This window comes from Schistocerca cancellata, chromosome 4 (genome assembly GCF_023864275.1).
Source record: "Schistocerca cancellata isolate TAMUIC-IGC-003103 chromosome 4, iqSchCanc2.1, whole genome shotgun sequence".
In the NCBI taxonomy this organism is placed as follows: domain Eukaryota; kingdom Metazoa; phylum Arthropoda; class Insecta; order Orthoptera; family Acrididae; genus Schistocerca; species Schistocerca cancellata.
Window position 1 is genome coordinate 697,770,415 of NC_064629.1, and position 25,571 is coordinate 697,795,985.

The 25,571-nt window shown below is 39.4% G+C and overlaps 1 protein-coding gene across 1 annotated transcript in view; it reads right to left on the reverse strand.

The window, feature by feature from the left end:
• LOC126184386 (uncharacterized) overlaps positions 1-25,571 on the reverse strand; it is an 87,495-nt gene that overhangs the window by 42,571 nt on the left and 19,353 nt on the right. The window contains 2 exon segments of the mRNA XM_049926770.1: positions 6,176-6,238; positions 8,819-8,988. Coding sequence (XP_049782727.1) covers positions 6,176-6,238; positions 8,819-8,988 — 233 coding nt within the window.

A 25,571-nucleotide genomic window follows, 5' to 3' on the forward strand; every position in this document is an offset into this window, starting at 1 on the left:
GCCACAGATCTAGTATATTTCAGAACAGGGCAAAAACTTGATAGTGGTACCTCCCCCCCTCCCCCCTTTCCCCTCGAGTGTTTGAGATAGGACATCAAAATTTAACAAAAATTTGATTTTTCAAAATCATGTTCACTTTGTAGCCCACTTCTTCCTGAAGAGTTTGATACATAAAACATATATGTTCGAGAAAATGGAAGATGTTATTTAGTCTTAAGTGTGCCAAAGTGCAGTGCCGTGCCTCTTCACACAACATTCTTCTATCTCACATCACTGTATTTCACTCTGTGGAATTCAAGCATGTATATTTTGTAATGGAAGCCATGAAACCTATATTCAGGACAGTGGAAATTAAAATGTCCTATGGTGCCTCTCCTGCTCCCATTGACTGGTCTGACATTCTAACCCCCTTAAAAAAAACTCATAATTAATACTAGGTGGGATTATTTGTAACCAGGAGAGTAAGAAATCTTCAGAAACTTTGCTTTCTTTATTGGCTGTTAGCTAACAACTTTCTGTTTTGAGTGCCATAAAATTTAGTATATGAGTGTTGCCCACAATGTAATTAACGAATTTTTTTTTCTTCAACAATTCTTTATTGAATGTAATGAGAACTACACATATGAAAGAATGATGTTTTATCTACACACTCTATTTTTCCACGTAATCTCCTTCCCATTCTATAGCCTTTCTCAAGCGCAAAACAAGGGCATCTATGCCTTGTCGGTACCAATCCTTGTCCTGGTGGTGGAGCCCGTGCTTCACTGTGTGAATCACCTCCTCATCATCCTCAAAATGTCTTCCACAAATGGCATCCTTTAATGGCCAAAGCAAGTGGAAGTCCAAGGGCTTGCAGCAACATGTCAGGTGTGATGGACGTGGATGGTCTCCCCAACCACTGCAAATTGTGGGGCTCTGACAAACTGCCTTCTGATGATCTCAACCTTATGCCCAGTGACTAACTGTACTTCTGTCAACAGCAGATTCTCCATAGATTTTGCACAAGTGTTTGTGAATATTACCCACAGTTTCTTTCTCTGCAGTGAGAACTTCAATGATGGCACATTGCTTGTAACATACATCACCTACAGATGTCATTTTGAAACTGTAGCAGCTACACTATTTGACAGTAGTGATGAAAGCTTGGTCCACTCATTCAGGAGACTTTAAATAAGACGTACATAATGTTTTGCATTTCTAGCATCGTTTTTGGGTGAGAAAAAAAAAAAAGTGCTGTGTATTACTTCCTGGCAACCCTCATAGGAAAGATTAAACCAGCAAAGACAAGAGACAGGTAAGGCAGTAGACATTTTTTGAATCCTTATGTCCCAGCATTTTCTCTCTCTGTAATCTTGCTACAGCTTTATACAGCATGCTTTCCTTTCTGTGAAAGAACCTATTATCTCATCAACATTTGTCAAACACTTTTCTACATGAAAAATCAAAATGTCATTGTCTAATACTGAAAAAGCTGTTAATACAAATAGTACCCAAGACAGGTGTGGTTTCTGAATTTGATTATGTCTATTTTCTCAGTGTTGCTAGATAAAATGAAGTAGGCCTTTCTAATATTGCAGCAATTGTAACACATGCCAAATAAGCGAAACTGTTTCAGAACAAATGGTCATTTTTATCTACTGTATTTACATAAATAACATGATAGAATATAATTCATGAAGTACCAATATCAAATGCTTAACAGACCTACTACAAGCAAAACGTTTTATGTTAGAAAACAGTTTCAGATTTCATTCATATTCTCCAGTTTATCAAGCATGAGATCAAAAAGTAGTATTACAAAATTTTATATAAATTTGGAATTGTCATAATTCTTCCATACAATTTGTGTGATTCTGTAATATTCCTGCCATTGTCAAAACTTATTCTCTGGTTAGCTTCACTAACCCTGCCAGAATCATCAGTTTAGTTATCCTGCATTTATTCTCCATTTTTTTATTTTTTTACTTTTTTAATATGTGTTCATACAACACATTTCCATGCTATTCTGAGAATAGAACTTAAGTGGCTGCTAACCAGGGACTGTATAACTGGGGCCTAGTAGTGTAGCAATCTGGCAAAAATTTTCTGTCAAAATTTCATTTCATATGTAATCTTTCGTAAATCTTAAAATTTCCATTCAGTAGTCTGAATCTATGCATTTCGCTAGTAATTATAGCAATGTTGATCATTCTCATACCCAATCAAACACATAAAGAATGACATTGGCTGCCTACAAGGGCGTATCATGGTACACGGGTGTACAGGAGCAGATGCACAGATTGGACCCTGTGTCCACTAAATATTTCAAACCTGTCCGTTGGGCAGTTTTGAACAGGTGCTGCAGCATAGATCAGATGAGGTACCTACATACAGTGGCACACCTGTTTCCCAAATTTACTATGATACCAACAAATTTCTTGTTGTGGTTCAGTCACTGGTGCAGAAGTGGTGGATGATGGCCTGCCACTTGAGCATCCTCAGTGACTTGGCCAGCCTCAATCACTACTTGCATCACACTGAGACAATTATTGACTCATGTGCTGGGTCAACACGTCCACTTTAGCTGTCAGTGCATCATAGTCTACATACGATGCAGTTGTTCATGTGCTTGTGCACTGTATTATAACAATAATAATAATATTAATAATAATTTTATTGTCATTCGGCCATTACAGCAGTAGACAACGTCATATACATACTAAAATACAATTAATAGTTTGAAAGAAACAACAGGTTTCTTGTTAACATTATAGTATTATATTACAGTTGATAAATTCTCTTATGTCATAGAATGGGTGGAGGACTAGCCAGTCATGAATTGTTTGTTTGAATAATTGTTCAGGTAATTCTTGAACAGATTGAGGAAGATTATTAAATAATTTGTACCCCATGATTTTGTAGCTGTTGAGTGACTTTGACAATCTGTGGTAGGGAATATAGAGGCACCTATTCCTTCTTGTATTGTGGCTGTGTACATTTTCTCTGGTTTTTGTTTCTGGTAATTTCTTCTTCGTATAAATTAGAACATAGTATATGTACAAGTTTATAACAGTCATGATTTTCTGTTCACAGAACAATGGTTTGCAGTGTGCCTTATATGCAGAACCAGTAATTATCCTAATAGCTTTTTTTTTGCAGTATTAATATGTCATGTACACAGCTAGAGTTCCCCCACAAAATAATTCCATATGTTATTATGCTTTGAAAGAAGGAAAAGTAGGATGTTCTAACATATTTTTCAGGAACACAATCCATAAGTCGCCTTAACAGGTAAATAACTCTTGACAATTTACCACTAATATATTGTACATGTTGACCCCAAGATAATTTATCATCAATGTATACCCCCAAAAATTTGACATAACTTGGATCATCTGACAGAAGCTTGTCTCTAAGACTACAGACCATCTGCTGTGTTTTGTTTTCATTCAGGAGGAATCGATTTGCCTTGAACCAATAGGATGCTTGGTCAATTGTCTTTTCTGCACATGTTTTAAGGCTATTGAAATCCTCACTAGCATGAAGAAATGTTGTATCATCTGCATACAACACAGTGGTGGACTTGATAAACGACGGCAGATCATTTATCATTATCAGGAACAAAAAGGGGCCCAGCACAGATCCCTGCGGAACACCTACCTTGACTTGCTCTATACTCGACATTTCTCTCCCTACACAAACAACTTGCTTACGATTCTGAAGATATGATTTTATTAATTTAAGGCTGTTATGTCTAATGCCATAGAATTCCAGTTTTTCTAGGAGTGGCTTATGCTTTACACAGTCAAAAGCTTTGCTTAGATCACAAAATGTGAGTTGAGCATAGCCCTTATCCTCAAACACTTGATGTAAGTATTTGACTACAAAGTCTATAGCATCCACAGTAGACAACTTTTTCCTAAAACCATACTGAGATTCACTAATTATTCCTAATTTTTCAAAATAGACAGATAGCTGTTGGTAAATTACACATTCCAGTATTTCAGAAAAAGCTGGGACTATGGAGATTGGTCTGTAACTGGAAGGTGAGTCCATATCTCCCTTTTTATATATTGGAATTACCCTAGCCACTTTGAGTTCTTCGGGAAAATATCCTTCAGATATGCATTTATTTATACAGAATGTTAAGGGGTACACAATATAGTCTATTACTTTCTTTAGTAAATTACAGGATATGTCATATATATCTACACTGTCTGAAGATTTCGTGGTTACCATACTGACGGGTGCCGCAGACATAGCATCTTGTACTGTATCCACTAGGTCCACCACTACATCTGGAGACATATCTAACTCAGATGCTATAATCCCCTTAATTGGAGACAGCAAACAGCTATTCCAAATAGTTCATAGCAGGCTGTCTGGATCTGTACCAGCATTGATCTTACTCTGCAGGTACTGGGATGGTTTGTGGTCCACAATGCCCTCTTGTGTTAAAACCTGATGGAGGCATTCTTCTAGTGAAGCTGATACTTTCTGATTAACTATGTCTTCAGCCAGTCATATGAATTGCTTTCAGGCAGTGTGGTAATTACATCCTGCACCTCAGTGACATACCAGTGGTTGAGTTGACTTATGACCAATGTGAACTTCACAGACTCCACAGTGATACCCAAGTAGAAGAAGTTAGCTTCAACTTGTGTGAATCAGAGGGCTGGATTGTGAGACCAGAAGGGCAGCAATCATGTTGTGTGTCTTAACACAGGGGGATTCATCACTACCAAGCATTCCACCATCTCATGAATTACCTTTGATAGTAACATGTCAAATTCATGCATTATGCAGGCAGATCATTTTGGGGTCATCACTTCAGCCATTGAGCTGTGATCCTGCCAATCCAACTGTAAATCTCACATAGAGTTATGATTAATTTGTAAAAATGACACCTTCATTCTGAAGTAATAATAACTTTGTTCATTGTTGAAACTGGACAAAACAGTGAAACTCGTGAGCATCATGAATGCAGATATATGTGCTAGTCAGGAATGAACAAAACTGCTCTGTTTACCATAACTAAAATGACCCAAGACAATGATAATTCTTTGTCGAAGAAAGAGTGTACACAAAACATAAAACTTCCATAGGTCTGAGAATAAACAGAACATAGAAAACATAATAGGAATTCTGCACTCCTAGAAGCTAGCGCAAAAATTGTTTTAACAGCACAAAGTTTATAAACATAAAAATCACACCACACATGCATCACACTGCACAGACACGCTGACAGCCATGATAACTACACATGATAACTACATAGTATCAAAACTATGGCCCAACTTTTTGCATGGGGTCAACTGCTGTGGGCTGATATCTTGCAGGGGCACTTTTTTCTCCACAAAATATGAGGCCATGTTCCCTTGTCAGTAGTATCATAAAATTGGAATTTATTCTGTGTGTAGCTCACAATACAAATGAAGACAACAATGAGAGATTCCCCAGTTATTTAATTATTAGCATTTAAAGACAAATGTTTTTTATTAGTACCAGTACTTCACATAGTGGCTACACTTGTTTGTGCATTCCCTATATCATCAATAAATTGCTGCAATAGCCTCTTTAGTTAACTACTCATGTATCCATGTCACTAGCATTGCAAATATAATGGGAGCTGTTCATTATTGTTAAACTGAAGCAGAAATGACATGATTTTCTTAGAATTGTCAGAATTTGAAAGGCCACATTTTTTCCACTAGGAAATTCTTGTGGTTAAAAGACTTGATGAAACAATTATAATCATACACATTAGCACAATAACAGAAAATCAGGATGGGATACAAACAATTACAAATTATGTTATGGTGCCAACTACTCATCTTTTAGTGAAACATATTAGTACTGGGAAGACCAGTACAAAAATGCTGAACAATGTAACTCAAGTTTCCAACTTTCATTCTTATACAGAATGCAGCACACTCACATATAATGCAAAATAGGTTTGGGTGAATGTGCTCATGCATACATGCATGTGCCTGCATGTGCACAGGCTCCATTTGTATGTTTGGAATCACTCACAGCTTTAGGCAGATCAATATAAATAATGTACATTTATAAGTACCTTTATGTACACTTAATAATATTCCCTAAGTAGTACTAAAGAGTTTCTAATACAAATAACTGGTGCTAAGGAGGAAAAGTTCCCTGCCATTTAAGGACTTCAGTGCAGTGTTTTGCTTACCAGGTATTCGTAACGATTCTTCCTACTTGCCAAACACATCACAATTAATCCAGTGACAATGAGCTGGAAAGAAATAAGAGAGGAAGCTTGTTTTAGTTGTATTGCATTATGCATGAAGTGATATTCCTGTTATTTTAAATGTGCTGTAACCAGTCATGTAAAATTTAATGAATTATTGTTCTCTACAGTGAAAGAACCTACCAACAAAAATAAACATGAAGAAATTGATGTATGATTGAATCAATACACACTTTCTGTGTGTACTTTCCATTAATCATAATCAAGTGACAAAAATTGTATAAATAAATTATCACTAAATTCTCAGTTCATATGAAAAAATAGCTTCAAATAATATCCTTAGAAGAAACAGGTCTTATAATTCTCAATCTTAATTATATGTTTTGACCATGGACACTTGCAGCCACTACTAAAACATTAGGTTATCTAACAAAAAAATAATTAAATCATTTGCATAAAGAAACATAACTGTAGCCAGTATTTCAGATTATAGCTTCAATCTGTGAAATGTACCAAAAAATAATAACCTAGAAGTTTCTGAGACTTAATTTCTCATCTTATATTCTGTTTTTTGTCTTTTCTCATGTTATTTAATCATTTTCAAATGGAGAGATGTCCCACCTGAAGAATCTCAACTATACTGGTTATTGCAGTATAATACTTTTGGCAGCACTTCAGTTTGCTATCCATAAACATTTTCCTTTAGTTGCCATCATAGTTTTTGAAAATGTATGTTAAAGCATTGAGTAATTTGCTTTTTGTTAGTGTTAAATACAAGGAAGGCATCTCATTGCAACTGAAGACTTGAAAAACAAGTTAATACTTTTTCCTGTTATATGGGAACATCCAGCTGTCAAGACATAAGTAATGCTTACTATAATATGTTTTCCAAATAAAATCCCACCAGCAGAACATATTTAAGTGTTAAGATTCTTGTGTTGCTGCAAATCAATAATTCTGTGAAATGCTATGCTTTTGTAATATGCTTCTTCTTTATTTTGTAATGTTTGTCAAAAGAACTGCTCTCAGATCTCATACTATCAAAATACAATGAGAACAAAAAGGAAAGGTCTAACTAGTTTTGGTAAATGATAAAAATCCAGGACATGTGGAATTAGTACTAAATAAAACAGGACCTCAGAATGTGGTGTGAATACATTGTGTGTTCACTAGTTACAAAAATTGTTCCTCAAAATGTGTTTTTCATGGAACTGCAGATGAACAAGGACATTTAACACTGTTGAGAAAATCAAGATTTGAATTTTTAAAAATTTTTTTGTGAACTGAAGTACCTAACATATGCTGGGGTGACAAAATTCATGGGATAGCGACATGTACATATTCAAGTGGTGACAGTATAATGTACACAAGGTATAAAAGGGCAGAGATGTCATTTGTACTCAGCTAATTCATGTGAAAAGGCTTCCCATGTCATTATGGCCATGCAACAGGAATTAGCAGACTTTGAACACAGAATGGTAATTGGACCTAGATGGATGGGATATTCCAGTTTGGTATTAATTAAGAAATTCAATTTTCTGAGATTCACAGTGTCAACAGTATGTCAAGAACACCAAATTTCAGGCATTACCTCTGACCATGGACAACACACAGTCCAACAGCCTTCACTTAATGACCAAGAGCAGCAGCACTTTCACAGAGTTCTCAGTCTAACAGACAAGCAACACTGTGTGAAAAAACCACAGAAATCAATGTGGGACATATGAAAAACTTATCTGTTAGGACAATGTGACAAAATTTGCTGTTAATGGGCTATGACAGCAGAAAACTGACACGAATGCCTTTGCTAACAGCATGACATTTCCTGCACTGCCCCACCTCGGCTCATGACCATGTCATTGGACCCTTGATGACTGGAAAACTATGGCCTGGTCAGATGAGTTTCAATTTCAGTTGGTAAGAACTGATGGTACAGTTTGAGTGTGGTGCAGACCCTTGACCACAGACCCAAGTTGCCAACAAGGCACTGTGTGAGCTGGTGGTGACTCCATAATGGTTTGGGCTGTATTTACATGGAATGGACTGGGTCCTCTAGTCCAACTGAACGAATCATTGACTGGAAATGATTATGTTTGTCTACTTGGAGACCATTCACAGTCACTCATTGACTTCACATTCTCAAACAACAGTTTCATGTCACCAGGTCACAATTGTTTGTGATTGGTTTGGGGAACATTCTGGACAATTTGAGTGAATGGTTTGACCACCCAGATCATCCAACATGAATACCATCAGACATTTATGGGACATAATCGAGAGGTCACATTGTGCACAACATTCTGCAATGGCAACACTGTTACTATTATGTATGGCTGTAGAGGTTGCATGGCATAATATATCTGCAGGGAACTTCCAACAACTTGTTGAGTCCATGACACACTGAACTGCTGCACTACACTGGGCAAAAGGAAATCCATCATGATAATAGGAGGTATCTCATGACTTTTGTCACCTCAGTCTAAATTGTCTCTACAAACTGTGTTCATATGTTATTTTTTAGTTTAAAATTTGATTTATTAGTGAAATTCTTCCACTCATATGTTATGATCAAACTGGACCCATGTGACAGATAAAAATTTATATACACATTCAATTACATCTTACCATAGTTGCTGGTACGTAAGTTGGTACAGTTTCAAAGTAATTCAGTGAAGAAGTGTATGATCGTAGCATGAAGTATACTGTGAGAAACAGTATTCCCAAGAGTACAGACAGTCCTCCACATGCTGTGCAGAGGAAAACATATTTTCGGAGCCAGCAGGAATGTGGCAGAGCTGAAACAGAGCAGAAAATATTTAGCTTTATTCATAGTTGTAAACTACATAGATGAAGGCATTTAATTGACTATTTCAAATATGAATGTAATGAAATTGTTTCTCAGTTTATCAATTTTCTCAGCTGACAATTTAAAAACAAATTTTATAATACATGGACATACAGGGTGTTTCAAAAATGACCGGTATATTTGAAACGGCAATAAAAACTAAACGAGCAGCGATAGAAATACACCGTTTGTTGCAATATGCTTGGGACAACAGTACATTTTCAGGCGGACAAACTTTCGAAATTACAGTAGTTACAATTTTCAACAACAGATGGCGCTGCAAGTGATGTGAAAGATATAGAAGACAACGCAGTCTGTGGGTGCGCCATTCTGTACGTCGTCTTTCTGCTGTAAGCGTGTGCTGTTCACAACGTGCAAGTGTGCTGTAGACAACATGGTTTATTCCTTAGAACAGAGGATTTTTCTGGTGTTGGAATTCCACCACCTAGAACACAGTGTTGTTGCAACAAGACGAAGTTTTCAACGGAGGTTTAATGTAACCAAAGAACCGAAAAGCGATACAATAAAGGATCTGTTTGAAAAATTTCAACGGACTGGGAACATGACGGATGAACGTGCTGGAAAGGTAGGGCGACCGCGTACGGCAACCACAGAGGGCAACGCGCAGCTAGTGCAGCAGGTGATCCAACAGCGGCCTCGGGTTTCCGTTCGCCGTGTTGCAGCTGCGGTCCAAATGACGCCAACGTCCACGTATCGTCTCATGCGCCAGAGTTTATACCTCTATCCATACAAAATTCAAACGTGGCAACCCCTCAGTGCCGCTACCATTGCTGCACGAGAGACATTCGCTAACGATATAGTGCACAGGATTGATGACGGCGATATGCATGTGGGCAGCATTTGGTTTACTGACGAAGCTTATTTTTACCTGGACGGCTTCGTCAATAAACAGAACTGGTGCATATGGGGAACCGAAAAGCCCCATGTTGCAGTCCCATCGTCCCTGCATCCTCAAAAAGTACTGGTCTGGGCCGCCATTTCTTCCAAAGGAATCATTGGCCCATTTTTCAGATCTGAAACGATTACTGCATCACGCTATCTGGACATTCTTCATGAATTTGTGGCGGTACAAACTGCCTTAGACGACACTGTGAACACCTCGTGGTTTATGCAAGATGGTGCCCGGCCACATCGCACGGCCGACGTCTTTAATTTCCTGAATGAATATTTCGATGATCGTGTGATTGCTTTGGGCTATCCGAAACATACAGGAGGCAGCGTGGATTGGCCTCCCTATTCGCCAGACATGAATCCCTGTGACTTCTTTCTGTGGGGACACTTGAAAGACCAGGTGTACCGCCAGAATCCAGAAACAATTGAACAGCTGAAGCAGTACATCTCATCTGCATGTGAAGCCATTCCGCCAGACACGTTGTCAAAGGCTTCGGGTAATTTCATTCAGAGACTACGCCATATTATTGCTACGCATGGTGGATATGTGGAAAATATCATACTATAGAGTTTCCCAGACCGCAGCGCCATCTGTTGTTGAAAATTGTAACTACTGTAATTTCGAAAGTTTGTCTGCCTGAAAATGTACTGTTGTCCCAAGCATATTGCAACAAACGGTGTATTTCTATCGCTGCTCGTTTAGTTTTTATTGCCGTTTCAAATATACCGGTCATTTTTGAAACACCCTGTAAATGGAGCCTGTGATCCAATTCTTTCTCTATCCAAATACATCTAAATTATTTCTGGGCCTCCTTATCAACAAGACTGATGAATGACTTGACAGTGGGTTATGATCAGTGATATGATCCATACCACATGCCTCTAAGTTCTGTATAGTGTGAATCCCAAATGACCTCACTGGTCTTGGTCACTTCATAAATAATCATTACATTTTAGGCTAAGCAATAATGTAAAATGTTGGAAAAACTGCAATTGATACTAGGTCATATGAATGATACAACATGAGAAGATGCCATTAGATCACAAGTGGCAGCTTGTTGCCATTGACACAGTCTGGAAATCAGGCTGATTTTATGTCCTTTTGCCAACCTAATCAACTCATGGTGAACGGAATTCTGTTGTGAGGTATTAACACTTACAGATCCTATACTGGAAGATGTTTAATGCATAGTATCATCAGAGTCTCACAGGCTGCAAGCCTGCAGATGCTAGCTGCCGCAGAAGTAGCTGAGGTCAAATAATGGCTTTTGCATTGTTTTGCCTATCTAACAACACTGTTCTTTGCAATGGATGGCTCAGAAACTGAATCCCAGTGCAGTTTCCTACCAATGTGTAAGGACTATTTTACATTATGTCAAATTTTGTAGTGTTCCTTGTTAGGCCCACTTTGGGCAAGCCATTTATGATATGATAGCTTTATTAAGCAGCCAAGGGAGACAATTTACATTAATTATATCTGTTCATTACAAACAGTGCACTAAAATGCAACAAACTGCACACAAGAAAAATAAAGGGTTAGGTGTGGTAGCTGCACGAAAGCAATTAAAGTACACGAATTACCAACTTTGGACCACAGCTAAGTTGATGGTATTGGTAGTGGTTGTTGTTTTGCAGTTGTCACTTCAAGGACAGGTTTGATGCCTCATCCCACACCAATCTATCCTGTGCAAGGCTGTTCATCTGTGCACAACTACTGCAACTTACGACCATTTGAACCTCCTTGCTGTTGTCAAGCCTTGATACCCATATAGAATTTTTACCCTCCACACTTCCCTCCATTACCAAACTGACAATTCCATGATACCTATCAAACTGATTCCCTATTTTAGTCAAGCTCTGTCATTTTTTTTCCTCCCCAATTTCGTTCAGTATCTTCTCATCTAATCTTCAGTACTCCCCTGTTATACCACATTTCACTTTTTTTAAAATTTTTTTTTTTAATTTTTAGACTGAACTGTTTATCATCCACATTTCACTTCCATACTAGGCTGCACTCCAAACAAATACCTCTAGAAAAGACCTCCTAACATTGTTTATTTTAAAACATTTCACTTTTTCAGAAATGCTTTCTTGCTATTGCCAGTTTGGACTTTATATCCTCCCTACTTTGGTCATCATTAGTTATTTTTCTGCACAAATAACAAAACTCACCTACTACTATTAGTGTCTCATTTACTAAAATAATTCCCTCACCATCACCTCATTTAATCTGACTATATTCCATTACTCTTGTTTTGCTTTTGTTCATGTTCATCTTATAACCTTTAACCAAACTGCTGCCTATTCTGTTCAGCTATTCTTCCAAGGCCTTTGCTGTCTCTGACAGAACTTCTGTGTTATTGAAAAATCTCAAAATTTTAAATTCCTCTCCCTGAATTTTAAGTCCTGTTACAAATTTCTCCTTGGTTTCCTTCACAGCTTGCTCAATGTACACATCAAATAACGTCAGGCACAGTCTGCAGCCAATAATAGACAAAGGTGACTTATTCTCCATGATCTTATACCACTCTTGCTGCTAACATTAATTATTTTTTTCTTTTAGAAACCGTTTTCATTAATAATGCATATAGACACAACAACGTATAGGGAGCTACAGGAAATTACGAAATTTGTATTTCATTAAATTTTGTTATACACAGTATAATTTACAGTCTGTTGATGTCAGTAGTGTAAGGAGTTCATACAGGAACATTTTATTTAAACAAATAATCATAATTTACTATACTTGAAAACAATGAGCTCATAAAAATTCAATCCTGATAGAAATTGTTTTAAAATTGACTTCGTTTATTTTTAAAGCTCTTATTCTTCTTATTCAAGCAAGTGTTTTACAATTTCTGAAAACTTAATATTCCAAAAGTTACTCATATTAAAAATGTTTGTTTTCCAGAATATCCTGATTTTAAAAAACTTTCCAAAATCCACTGGTATAATTTTGTAGCCCTGATTTTTCTGCTCCAAAAAATGTATACTCTTATTGAAACAATCTGACAGTTTATAAATTATTCCAGTTAGAAAATTTCACTAATGGCAGGCCTTGTCTGGAAAATGCTTGGCAAATCTTGGGAACCCCTGAGCATATTAAAACTTCCCTGTAGTGAAGTAGCACCATTTTTAAATTATACAGATTCTGATTAAAAAAATCTATTGTATCTTTGAAACTTTCTCTTTGTCTGTTTTTTAATGTTAATGTCTGAAATTAAATGGTACAGTCCTTTGCCTTCTCAGGATTTCTGCAATATGTGCATCTTTTTATTCCTGGCATATAAGCAACATTGACACAGCTACTGTATAGTAGCAGCTTGAACTGACAACTGTAAACAACAAACGTGCATTAGACCAAGCAGCTTTGTGGATATAGAAGTATGTAAGTTACTATATTTTGCATATTTTTGTTCACTGATGTCTTATGGGATAATACTGTATGGCAACTCCTCACTTAGGCTAAAAGTATTCATCGCACAAAAGAAGATAATTAGAATTATGTGTGGAGTTCATACACATACATCTTGCAGGTGTCCCTCTAATCCTAGAACACAGAAAGGGGGGGGCGGATGTTACATTGCTACTAAACTATCATAAAGTTTACTACTCCACATTTTATTAAAGGTAGTCAATTTATGGGTTATTCGTTAGCTAATTACCAGTATGAGCTCTCCAATAGCATGCAATGTACCAAATTAAGTACAAAATGTCGTGTTACACTCTACTGTGTTTGTAAATTTTGTGAGGGTTTAATAATGAGGATTAAGCAGCTGGGAATATTAACCATGGCCTCACAGTACATTTATTCACTTATATAATCTGTTATCAACAATCCATCTGAGTTTGAGAGTAACAGAGATATTCGTATTTGCAGCACTAGAGGGAAAAATGATCTGCATTACCCTTTATTAAATCTAGCTCTGCCACAGAAAGCAACAAATATGCAGTTATTAAACTCTTTGACAATATACCCATGGACATAAAATGTCTGGCAGATAGCAAAAATATCTTCGAATGTAGATTAAAGGGTTTTCTGCTTAACAACTCCTTCTATACCATAGAAGAATTCTTGAGTAGAGATAATTACTTATAACAATACCATAAATGGCCAGTATGCAAAAAAAATGGTTCAAATGGCTCTGAGCACTATGGGACTTAACATCTATGGTCATCAGTCCCCTAGAACTTAGAACTACTTAAACCTAACTAACCTAAGGACATCACACAACACCCAGTCATCACGAGGCAGAGAAAATCCCTGACCCCGCCAGGAATCGAACCCGGGAACCCGGGCGTGGGAAGCGAGAACGCTACCACACGACCACGAGCTGTGGACTCCAGTATGCAACAATATAATAATTATTGTTTATTTTTTACTTAGTTGCATATAAGTGTTCTATGTTTGTTCTGTTGACACATTCCACATCATAACATTTATCGTGAATTTGATCTATGGAACAAGTACTATAACTAAGTGACTGAGCAGGCAGCATTCAATAGTGGATATGCAGCCACAATATGTCAACAATGTTGTATCGCGAATTGCAATGGAGCAATGTCTATAAATCAAGTGCTCAATATATTCTTCAGAATGTTTTGAAGCAGAGAAAAATGTGCGCAAACTTGGACAGGCACACTTTGACTCCAAAACAAAAACAATGATGAATGGATGCCTGCCATGACTTGGCTGAATTGCAAGATGTGAGCAACTCTATTCTGTAAACAAGCATCACAGGTGACAAGACCTGGTGTTATCAACACCAACCTACCAAAGTATGACAAAATGCAGAAATTCACATGAAGCATCAATGCTTTGAAGTCATAACTGACATTGAAGCCAATGTGGTATGCAAGTTGAACAGTATCCCTAAGAAGGACTTTTCTGACAGTTTCACATGGTGGTATGAATGTTCTGTTTGTTGTAGTCAACTGAGGGGAGACTACATAGAACGTCTAAAATGTTGTAGTTGCCATCTTAACTGTTCTCTGTTTTTTCTATTAATCCAGTCTTGAAACTTTTTGGGCCAACTGGGGTTTTCAGACATCGTCCCTAAAACCACAGTCAGTGGCTAGCAAGCATTCAGTATGTAAAAATCATTTAGTTGTCGTAAGTCATGATTGTGGAGTTATAGCGTAAAATGTAGAGATTGGACTAAAAATATTGAAACACAATGAGAAATGCATCCTTGAACATAAATGCAGATGCTAGCCAAGCCTGCATGTCATGCTGTTGTATTTATCCATGAATGGCATCTGTGCAAGGCCCTCAATACACTGCAAGTGTCAGTCATGGTTAGAACAGTGTTCTGTGTTGTTGTCAGTACATCATGTCAGAGCTAAGTAAACTCAAACGTGGGAAAATAGTTGGTGATAGTATGATGAGTGTTTCTGTAACCAAGGGAGCTGGAGTGTTTGGTGTTTCAAGAGACACTGTATCAAAGTTTTATACTGCATAAAGGGCAAAGGGAAATACATCATCTGCTAAGTCACAGTGAGGACAAAAGCGTGTGTTGAATGATCATGAGGGAAGATCATTGAAGAAGACTGTGGCGAATAGCTCAGGACTGGTTTTGTGAGCATGAAAATGAACTCTCACATCTCCCCTGGGCACCACAGTCACCAGATCTTTGTGGTCTACTTTAGAGAGAAGGGTGCACAATCGCTATTTAGCTTCATCATCACTGCCTAAAGTTGTCACTATTTTTCAGGACAAATGGTACGATATTCTCTTAAAAACCATACCGGACCTGTATTATCCATTCCGAGGTGACTGGAAGCTGTTTTGAATGCCAATGGTTTTCCTACATGACAACAGGCATGGTAATGTGTTGTGGCTGTGGTGTTCGCATGTTTTTGTCCACCTATTGAAGTATGCTACTTCACTGTGTTGCCATTTGAAAAATTGTGTTAAACTGCTCACAGATTATGTGAAGTGCTGACCTGTGAGTATTACAGTTGCATACTGTGTGTTGGTCTTAAGGTAGCATGATTGACTGCGTGCAAGTACCCTATTTTAGTCATCCAGTAAGTGAGATTGGCGACAATGGCCATACCGCAGTGGTAACACCGGTTCCGGTCAGATTACCGAAGTTAAGCTCTATCACGCTGGGCTAGGGAGCTGGATGTGTGACCATATGGTCTGCCGAGTGCTGTTGGCAAGCAGGGTGCACTCAGTCCTTGTGAGGCAAACTGAGGAGCTACTTGACTGAAAGTAGCGGTGCTGGTCTCGTAAACTGACATACAGCTGGGAGAGTAGTGTGCTGACCACATACCCCTCCATATGATGCATGTGGGCTGAGGATAACATGGCAGCCAGTCGGTACCACTGAGTCTTCATAATAATAATAATAATAATAATAATAATAATAATAATAATAGCTTTATTCAACATCGAATGGTACACTGCACATGTACAAAGAAACAGTAATGATTAAAGTTATTTGTACAATACACAAGAGACATTCTTCTGAATACGTCATTAATTTACAACAAAATTACAATAAGATGTATACTGATTTCTATTCACATAATTTCACAAAGCATTTGTTGTTCTTCATATAAGTATGGTACTCTTATAATGCATAGAAAGGGTGTTTTACTAAAAATTTCTTAAGGTGATGTTTCAGTTTAATTGTAGGAAGAGGCATGACTGCACTAAGCAGTGCATTAGCTAATTTTATACCTGCATACTGAGGCCCCTTTTCGTAAAGTGCTGTTCTGTGGCTGCCAATGTAAAATCTTTCCTTATTTCTAGTATTGTATTGGTGGAAATATGAATAAGTGTTTGGGTGCAGTCTTTTCACAAGCAGTATGGCTTTTAGAATGTATGTGTTTATAACAGTTAACACCTCTGTTTTTGGAAACAAGTTGCCACAAGATTCCCTATATTTGGCTCCACAGATTATTCTCACACCCCTTTTTTGTAGAATGAGTAGCTTATCTAGATTAGCTTTGGTTGTTGCCCCCCAAATTTCAATACTGTAGTTTAAGTGAAAGGAGAAAAGAGCATGGTATGCAATCTTTAGGACTACAGTATCTTTATAGAACTTGTTAATAGTACAGATTGCAAATATATTTTTTGACAACTTAGTTGCTAGGGAGTCAATATGTGTGTCCAATTTCAGGTTGCTTTGGATTGTTACACCAAGGAATTTTACACTGGATTCTTTCTTTACCAATTCATTGCCAATGTATAATTTAATTTCATTATTCAAACTACTTTTGTTAAACTCCATCAAACATGTTTTACTGGTGCTTACATTTAAGTGGCTTTCATTAAAAAACTGAACAATTTCTTTTGTCACATTATTACACTTGGCCTCTAGTTCATTACATGATTCCTTTTTACACACAACGGACATGTCATTGGCATACAGAACAATTTTGGAATTTATAGTACAGTATTTAATATCATTTACATAGATCAAGAACAGAAGGGGGCCCAACACTAAGCCCTGGGGCACGCCATATTTTATGCAAGTGATCTCTGATTTGTAGACACCACTTTCCGTTTTAAGCAGAACAAACTGTTTTCTATTGCTCATATAACACTTTATTAGGTCATAAGCAGCTCCTCCAATGCCCATGTTCCATAGATTGTCTCATAGCATGTCAACATTCACACAATCAAAGGCTTTTTCCAGGTCTAGGTATACACCTGCCACACGTTCCTTGCTTTCGATACTCCTAATAACTCTTCAATTAGTTGAGCAGCTGCAGTGCTAATTGATTTACCTTTTAGGAATCCATTTTGATTTTCAAACATCAGGTTGTGTTTGTTAAGAAAGTTTCTAATCCTGTTGTATATAACTATCTCAACTATTTTGGAAAAGACAAGAAGGATTGAGACTGGTCTGTAGTTTTCTATTTTGTTGTTGTCACTTTTCTTAAAAATGGGTGTTACCTGTGCTATTTTTAGTCTGTCTGGAAAGGTGCCTGATTCTATTATATTGTTGACTGCTACAGACAGAGGTACAGAGACATTTTGGCTACAGGCTTTTAAAACATTAATATTTAGGCCATCATGCCCAGCTGAATTAGAGGGTTTTAGAGAGCTAATGATGCCCATTATTTCTGCACAGTTTGTGGGGGCTAGATATCTAATATGGTCACATGTATTACCTTTAAAACTGTAGTGCATGTTTTTATGTTTGTCATTTATGGCTTCCCCTACGGAAATATTCATTATAAGTATTTACAATTTCCAGTTGGTCTTTTATGAGCATGCCATTGTGGTTAATAGTAAAGTCCATACAGGATTTGTCATTGCAGGTTCTAAAACCGTTTATGACTGCCCAGATACCAGCAGTTACGTTGTGTGAGTTTTGAAGCTTATTTGCAACATAGTTGCTCCTGGTCTGTGTGACTAAGTCCTTATAGTGTGCTTGATATATTTTGAAAGCTTCCTTTAGCTCAGGAATCTCTCTATTATTCAGCATTGCTCTGTGGAATAGTTTTAATTTTTCCCTAGCTTTACCCAAATATTTTTGTTTATATTTTTTGTTTGTTTCATTTTTGTGATTACAACTGGGCATGTGGCATCAAAGCAGTAACAGAAGTCAGCAGCAAAGCTATCATATGAAAAGCTATTATTTTCAAACCATTTTATATGTGCTAGCATGCAGTTTGGTCTATTTATGTTGCCATTATACATTATTCTTTTAGTTCCAAACTGTCGCTTTGTGGTGACAGTGGGGGCCTCATGGAGCTCCAATTTAAGCTGTACTGCATGGCCTGTTCGGGCGAAGTTTAGTTTTAGTAATTGAGAACCAGAGCGCTTAGCGACTTCCAAAAAACAGTACACATAGTATCGAACGCTTATGAAACTTTTTCTCACTGACATCCGCCGTAAAATGATGAAAGAAGTTTATCGCCTACTACATTTTCGCTGTTCATGCCGTGCAACTTTAGCATCAGACATGACGGAAAGTTATTACTTCTTTACTACCGTCTACACTCACAACACAATTTGTAGACAAGTACCACTAAATGTACCTGCAAAATTAAATCACAGTACGATATACAGTTCAGGAGATAGGACGTCATAGATATTTAGACGCGCGACAACTAGCTTTTGTTTAGAAATAGTGCGCAGTAGAAGTTTAACATAGGCATGACATTTTAATGTATTACTTCTTTACTGAAAACTCTATTCGCATCTCACTTTGCAGAAAGTATTCCACATACCAGTAAATGTACCTGCAAAATTATATCACTGTGTGACACGTAGTTAAGGAGATGCCACGTCATTAGCATTGTGCTCAGTGGAAAACTGCTTTTGCTTGAAATGGAGTGCAAATTACCCAGACCACATTCATCCAGTGTTTCATAATGAGAGTAGTTAGCGACTTCCAACAAACCTTAAGCATACTTTCAAATCTTTTCTAAAGCTATCCTCACTTACACGCTTAAAGGCCAAATATTTAAAACATGAACTCATTTGTAAAGCAGTCAGACCTTTGAAACTTTTTTATGCACGGGAGTTCGCTTCTTTACGGTATCGTGGGTTTACTGGTATCTTTCACTCTGTTAGTTACCCTTTACAAAATTACTTAATACCGTATCTTGCTCTGAAGTGTGTAAACCAGACAATTAATATCCTTTCATCACAAACGTGTTTGAAAAACCATAACACACTAATGGCCATTAAAATTGCTATACCACGAAGATGACATGCTACAGACGCGAAATTTAACCGACAGGAAGAAGATGCTGTGATATGCAAATGATTTAGCTTTTCAGAGCATCCACACAAAGTTGGTGCCGGTGGCGACACCTACAACGTGCTGACATGAGGAAAGTTTCCAACCGATTTCTCATACACAAACAGCAGCTGACCGGCGTTGCCTGGTGAAACGTTGTTGTAATGCCTCGTGTAAGGAGGAGAAATGCGTACCATCACGTTTCCGACTTTGATAAAGGTCGGATTCTAGTCCGTTGCGATTGCGGTTTATCGTATCGCGACAGCGGCTGGTCCCGGCGGAGGTTCGAGTCCTGCCTCAGGCATGGGTGTGTGTGTTTGTCCTTAGGATAATTTACATTTCAGCACGATAATGCACGACCGGATGTTGCAGGTCCTGTACGGGCCTTTCTGGATACAGAAAAAGTTCTACTGCTGCCCTGGCCAGCACATTCTCCAGATCTCTCACTAACTGAAAACGTCTGGTCAATGATGGCCGAGCAACTGGCTCGTCACAATACGTCAGTCACTACTCATGATGAACTGTGGTATCGTGTTGAAGCTGCATGGGCAGCTGTACCTGTACACGCCATCCAAGCTCTGTTTGACTCAATGCCCAGGCGTATCAAGGCCGTTATTACGGCCAAAGGTGGTTGTTCTGGGTACCGATTTCTCAGGATCTATGCACCCAAATTGCGTGAAAATGTAATCACATGTCAGTTTTAGTATAATATAATTATCCAATGAATACCCGTTTATCATCTGCATTTCTTCTTGGTGTAGCAATTTTAATGACCAGTAGTGTATGTCCATTTACTTATTAATCATCCCAGGGTGGTTATCCTGCACGTTACTTATTGACGACTGAGAGGCAAACAGTGCTTTAGTGCTTGTCTTTACCAGGTTGTGCGTGTCTGGTGTAGTGGTGTCAAGCGACTGTCAGCTTTCAAGCAGTCCACGTGAGACGGCTGCACCTCCACATGCTGGATGTTGCATGCATGTGGCTGTGGCTGGGTTGGTCCGGACCAGACGTTTGATACCAATGACTCTGTCATCACCGACGAAGTACGTGGCCCTACAGCAGGTGTTAAAGTGTCTATCATCAAGCATCACAACGAAATGTCTCCCAGTTGGAGCACACAGAAACTTCTTGTCTCCCCTAAGCTTCTACAAAATTTTGCCTTGGTGGTTTCTTTATTTTTGTTTGGTGAACTCATAACGTCGTGCCACCAACAGAATTACTTGGTAGTAACTTTCCTTGCTCCTGAGTAACGCTCTCTTTTGTCACACCATAAAACATACATTTTCCAATGATTGTTCCCCTTGCACTCTTTACAGAGCAGTCTTTAGTTTGCAGATCCTCCCTCAGTCATGCATACTGTTGGATCGTAATGTCAGTGGCCCCTGGAGTGTCCACTGCGCACTATCTTCGCTGACTGCGAAGCTCCAATGCGTAAAGTCATTCTCACAGGCACAGTGGTGCATGGTGAGACGCACAGTGCGACCTTGTCTGGCAACGTACATTTTTTATTCCGTCTTCGAGCTTCCTATTCGACAGACTCATGAGGTCAATTGTTCACACTACCAAGAATTCTGTGTAAAATATGGGCGACAATAGTGCCTTGCTGCTGTGTCATCATAGTTGTTCCCACTCTTATCAATTGACAACTCGCTTGGAACATGTGTAAGTCAATAGTACGAGGGTAATCCCAAAAGTAAGGTCTCCTATTTTTTATATGTACATATACCTGTTTATTTCTACAGTGGTTTACATCAGTTTTCAGCTTGAACATTTAGCTATTTTTCGACATAATCACCATTTATGTCGATGCATTTTTGTAGAAGCTGTGGCACATCATACCAGCTCGCCGCCATGCTGTTCAGAAAGTTATGAACCTGAAGGACATTTTTACTCTGCAGCGGAGTGTGCGCTGATATGAAACTTCCTGGCAGATTAAAACTGTGTGCCAGACCGAGACTCGAACTCGGGACCTTTGCCTTGCCCGCGAAAGGCAAAGGTCCCGAGTTCGAGTCTCGGTCTGGCACACAGTTTTAATCTGCCAGGAAATTTCATATCAGCGCACACTCCGCTGCAGAGTGAAAATCTCATTCTGGAAACATTCTGGAAACATCCCCGAGGCTGTGGCTAAGCCATGTCTCCGCAATATCCTTTCTTTCAGGAGTGCTAGTCCTGCAAGGTTCGCAGAAGAGCTTCTGTGAAGTTTGGAAGGTAGGAGACGAGATACTGGCAGAAGTGGAGCTGTGAGGACGGGGCGTGAGCCGTGCTTGGGTATCTCAGTTGGTAGAGCACTTGCCCGCGAAAGGCAAAGGTCCCGAGTTCGAGTCTCGGTCCGGCACACAGTTTTAATCTGCCAGGAAGTTTCAGTTATGAACCTCTTCTTTCACATAGCCGTCGGACCTGAATCGCTTTGCGGCCAAATGTTCTGTTAACCTAGGGAACAGATGATAGTCAATGGGCGCCAAATCAGGACTGTAGGGTGTGTGGGTGATTGTGTTCCACTGAAACTGTTGCAGGAGAGCGTTGTCATGGAGAATGTGTACGCCGTTGCCCAACATTCCTCTTCTCCGGTTCTGAATTGCCCGTTTGAGTTTTTTCAGAGTCTCACAGTACCTGTCAGCGTTAATTGTGGTCCCAGTGGGCATAAAGTCGACCAACAATACCCCTTTCCCATCCCAAAAAACGTTGTCATGACTTTACCGGCAGACTGTGTTTGTTTGAATTTCCGCGGCTTTGGCGAAGAAGGATGCCGCCACTGGCGTGATTGTTGCTTGGTCTCAGGTGTTAAGTTGTATGCCCAGGTTTCGTCACCCGTGACAACTGAGTCCAGAAACAGCATGGCGACGAGCTGGTATGGCTTGGGCATTCAAAAACTGCCACAGCGTCTACAAAAATGCATCGACAGAAATGGTGATTATGTCGAAAAATAGTTAAATGTTCGAGCTGTAAACTGACGTAAACCATTGTAGAAATAAACAGATCTATGTACTTATAAAAAAAATAGGAGACCTTACTTTTGGGATTACCCTCGTATTAGACCCAGGTAAACCATACCTAGGTTGTTTTAAATTTGACTGTATGTGATACCAGTAGATCAGCCACATTATTTCATATTGTCACCCACCATATTAGTTCCCTGTCATTGCCACAGGTCTTGGGAAAGATAGTAGAATATAGATATCACCATATTCTGCTGAAGAGAGTCTTCTCAGTATACACCACCTACAAGCGTGTTCAAAATTGGTTCAAATGGCTCTGAGCACTGTGGGACTTAACATCTGAAGTACAAGCGTGTCTCCCAACAACAGGATATACACTATCTGATGACAAGTTTACGGACACCGTTACATAATGCAGAACTGACCACTAGACGTCACGTGAGGTGGACTCGCCAGGGCAGTATTGTGTTGTCGGTATCCCACTGCCACCAGTGTACAGCATGGGTCAGTGTCTGACCTGATCCTGTATACATTTTATACAGCAGATATCCCCGCAACACCACTGATGAATCTGGTCTTATACGCTGATGACACAGCCTTGCGCACCAACAGCCTTAATGCATGGATACCGTAACGGAGAGTTCAGATGCACATAAATCAACTCGGCAGCTAGGCGACACAATGGTGACTAGCTTTCAACCCAAAAAAATGAAAGCCATCATCCTTATGAAATGGGTGGCGCCAGGATCTCTGCCACCGCCATCGTCAGAGGAACAGCCGTGAACCGGGCATCATCTGCCTGATACTTTGGCTTCGCGCCAGACAGACATCTACTTGGCGTCAACACAGGGCCGTTGGACGACTCAGGGACCTATATCCAATTCTCAGCCTACATTCGACGCTACCCTCTCACGCCGGTCTAGATTTCTACAAATGCCTCATATGATCTTTCCTCGAATATGCAGTAGCTACTTGGGGCAGTGTTGCAGACACCCACATCCGACGGCTGCAACAAATTCAGAGCAGGGATAGCGACTGACCCTCCACCTTCCTCAGGATTATCCACAGTACGAACTGCATCTGTTAGCTGATGTACCACGACTGAAAGAACGATATTGAGAAACTGCAAGAAAGTTTTACCAACAGACTGCCAAATCTGCAAACATACACATCAGAAACCCGTCCAACAATGGCAAGTACCGGCTCATTGAACAGTGGCCACAACACATTCGGGGCTAGTACTGTGCGACAATTAAAAAAAAACTGAATAAATAAAGTAAAACACAAAGTGTTAAAACTTCATCTTAAAATGGGAGTGAAGAGTTTCCAGTGCTGAAGTTCACTTCTTCATCGCAACGACAGAATGGGTTGGTCATAAGAGCTCAGTGACTTCGAAGGTCATCGGATGTCATCTGAGTAACAGAACCATCAGAAACATTTCAACCCTTCTACAGCTGCCAAACGCGACTGTTTGTGACGTGATCGTGAAGTGTGAACGAAAAGAAACAGCCACAGCTATCCCGAGGACCAACCAGGAAACTTGTACTGATGGACAGGGATGGGGAACAATGGTCGAGTAGCTCGTCATACGCCACACATTTCTGTAGTCAGTGCTAAGCAACGCTTGACGTGACTTAAAGAGCGTTGCCACTGGACAGTGTGGATGATTGGAAACGAGGGATTTGGTATGATGCGTTATGCTATACCATGTAGCAATCCGTTCGAAGGAAATGGGTTTGGCGAATGCATGGAGAACATTAGCTGCTATCGTGTGTAGTTGGGTTGATATGAGGGGAAGAGACCAAACAGCCGGGTCATCGGTCTCATCGGATTAGGGAAGGATGGGAAAGGAAGTAGGCCCTGCCCTTTCAAAGGCACCAGCCCGGCATTTGCCTGAAGCGATTTAGGGAAATCACAGAAAACCTAAATAAGGACGGCCGGACGCGGGATTGAACGGTCGTCCTCTCGAATGCGAGTCCAGTGTGCTAACCACTGCGCCACCTCGCTCAGTTATCGTGTGTAGTGCCAACAGTGAAGTATAAAGGAGGTGGTGTTATGGAGTGGGGGTGTTCTTCACGGGGCCGGCCATAGTGGCTGAGCGGTTCTAGGCGCTACAGTCTGGAACCGCGCGACTGCTACGGTCGCAGGTTCGAATCCTGCCTCGGGCATCGATGTGTGTGATGTCCTTAGGTTAGTTAGGTTTAAGTAGTTCTAAGTTCTAGGGGACTGATGACCACAGCAGTTAAGTCCCATAGTGCTTAGAGCCTTTTTTTTTTTTTTTTTTTTTTTTTTTCACGGTTGGGGTGACATCCCCCTGTTGCGCTTAAAAGTGCGAAATGCGGAAGGATAGGAATACATGTTACAGTATTGTGTACTGCGTACAGTTGAAGAACAGTTCAGAGACGATGACTGTTCGTATCAGCAGGGCAACGCCCCTTGTTATGAAACAGCATCTCTGAGGAAATGGTTTGTGGACAATAACATTCCTAAAATGCCCAGAGACCCGATCTGAACCCAGTGGAACACCTCTGGGGTGAATGAAAACGTCGACTTCACTCAAGAAAGCAGTGTCCAACGTCATTACCTTTTCTAGTTTTGGTTCTCGGTGAAGAATGGCCTGCCGCTCATCCACAAGCATTCACACACCTCACTGAATGTGTTCCAAGTAGAGTTCGATCCGCCACAACGGTGACGTGTGGACACACCTCATATTAATGACCACTATTAGATATTCGGATACCTTTTATCAAATAGTGTATTCACGTATTGTGAGTTAGAAAGAAGAACTGACTTTTAGGCAGTTCGGACTTGTGCTGCCAGAGAGTATAGGACCGTTTTCGGACTTACAATTATTCCAGATGAGTGGCTGAATTAATCAAAAGACTTTGCACATTAAGTAAGATTTCCTTAAGATGTTCATCATCATCATCATGATCATCATCCAATTGACACACACTGCTGGATACAGCTCTCCTCTG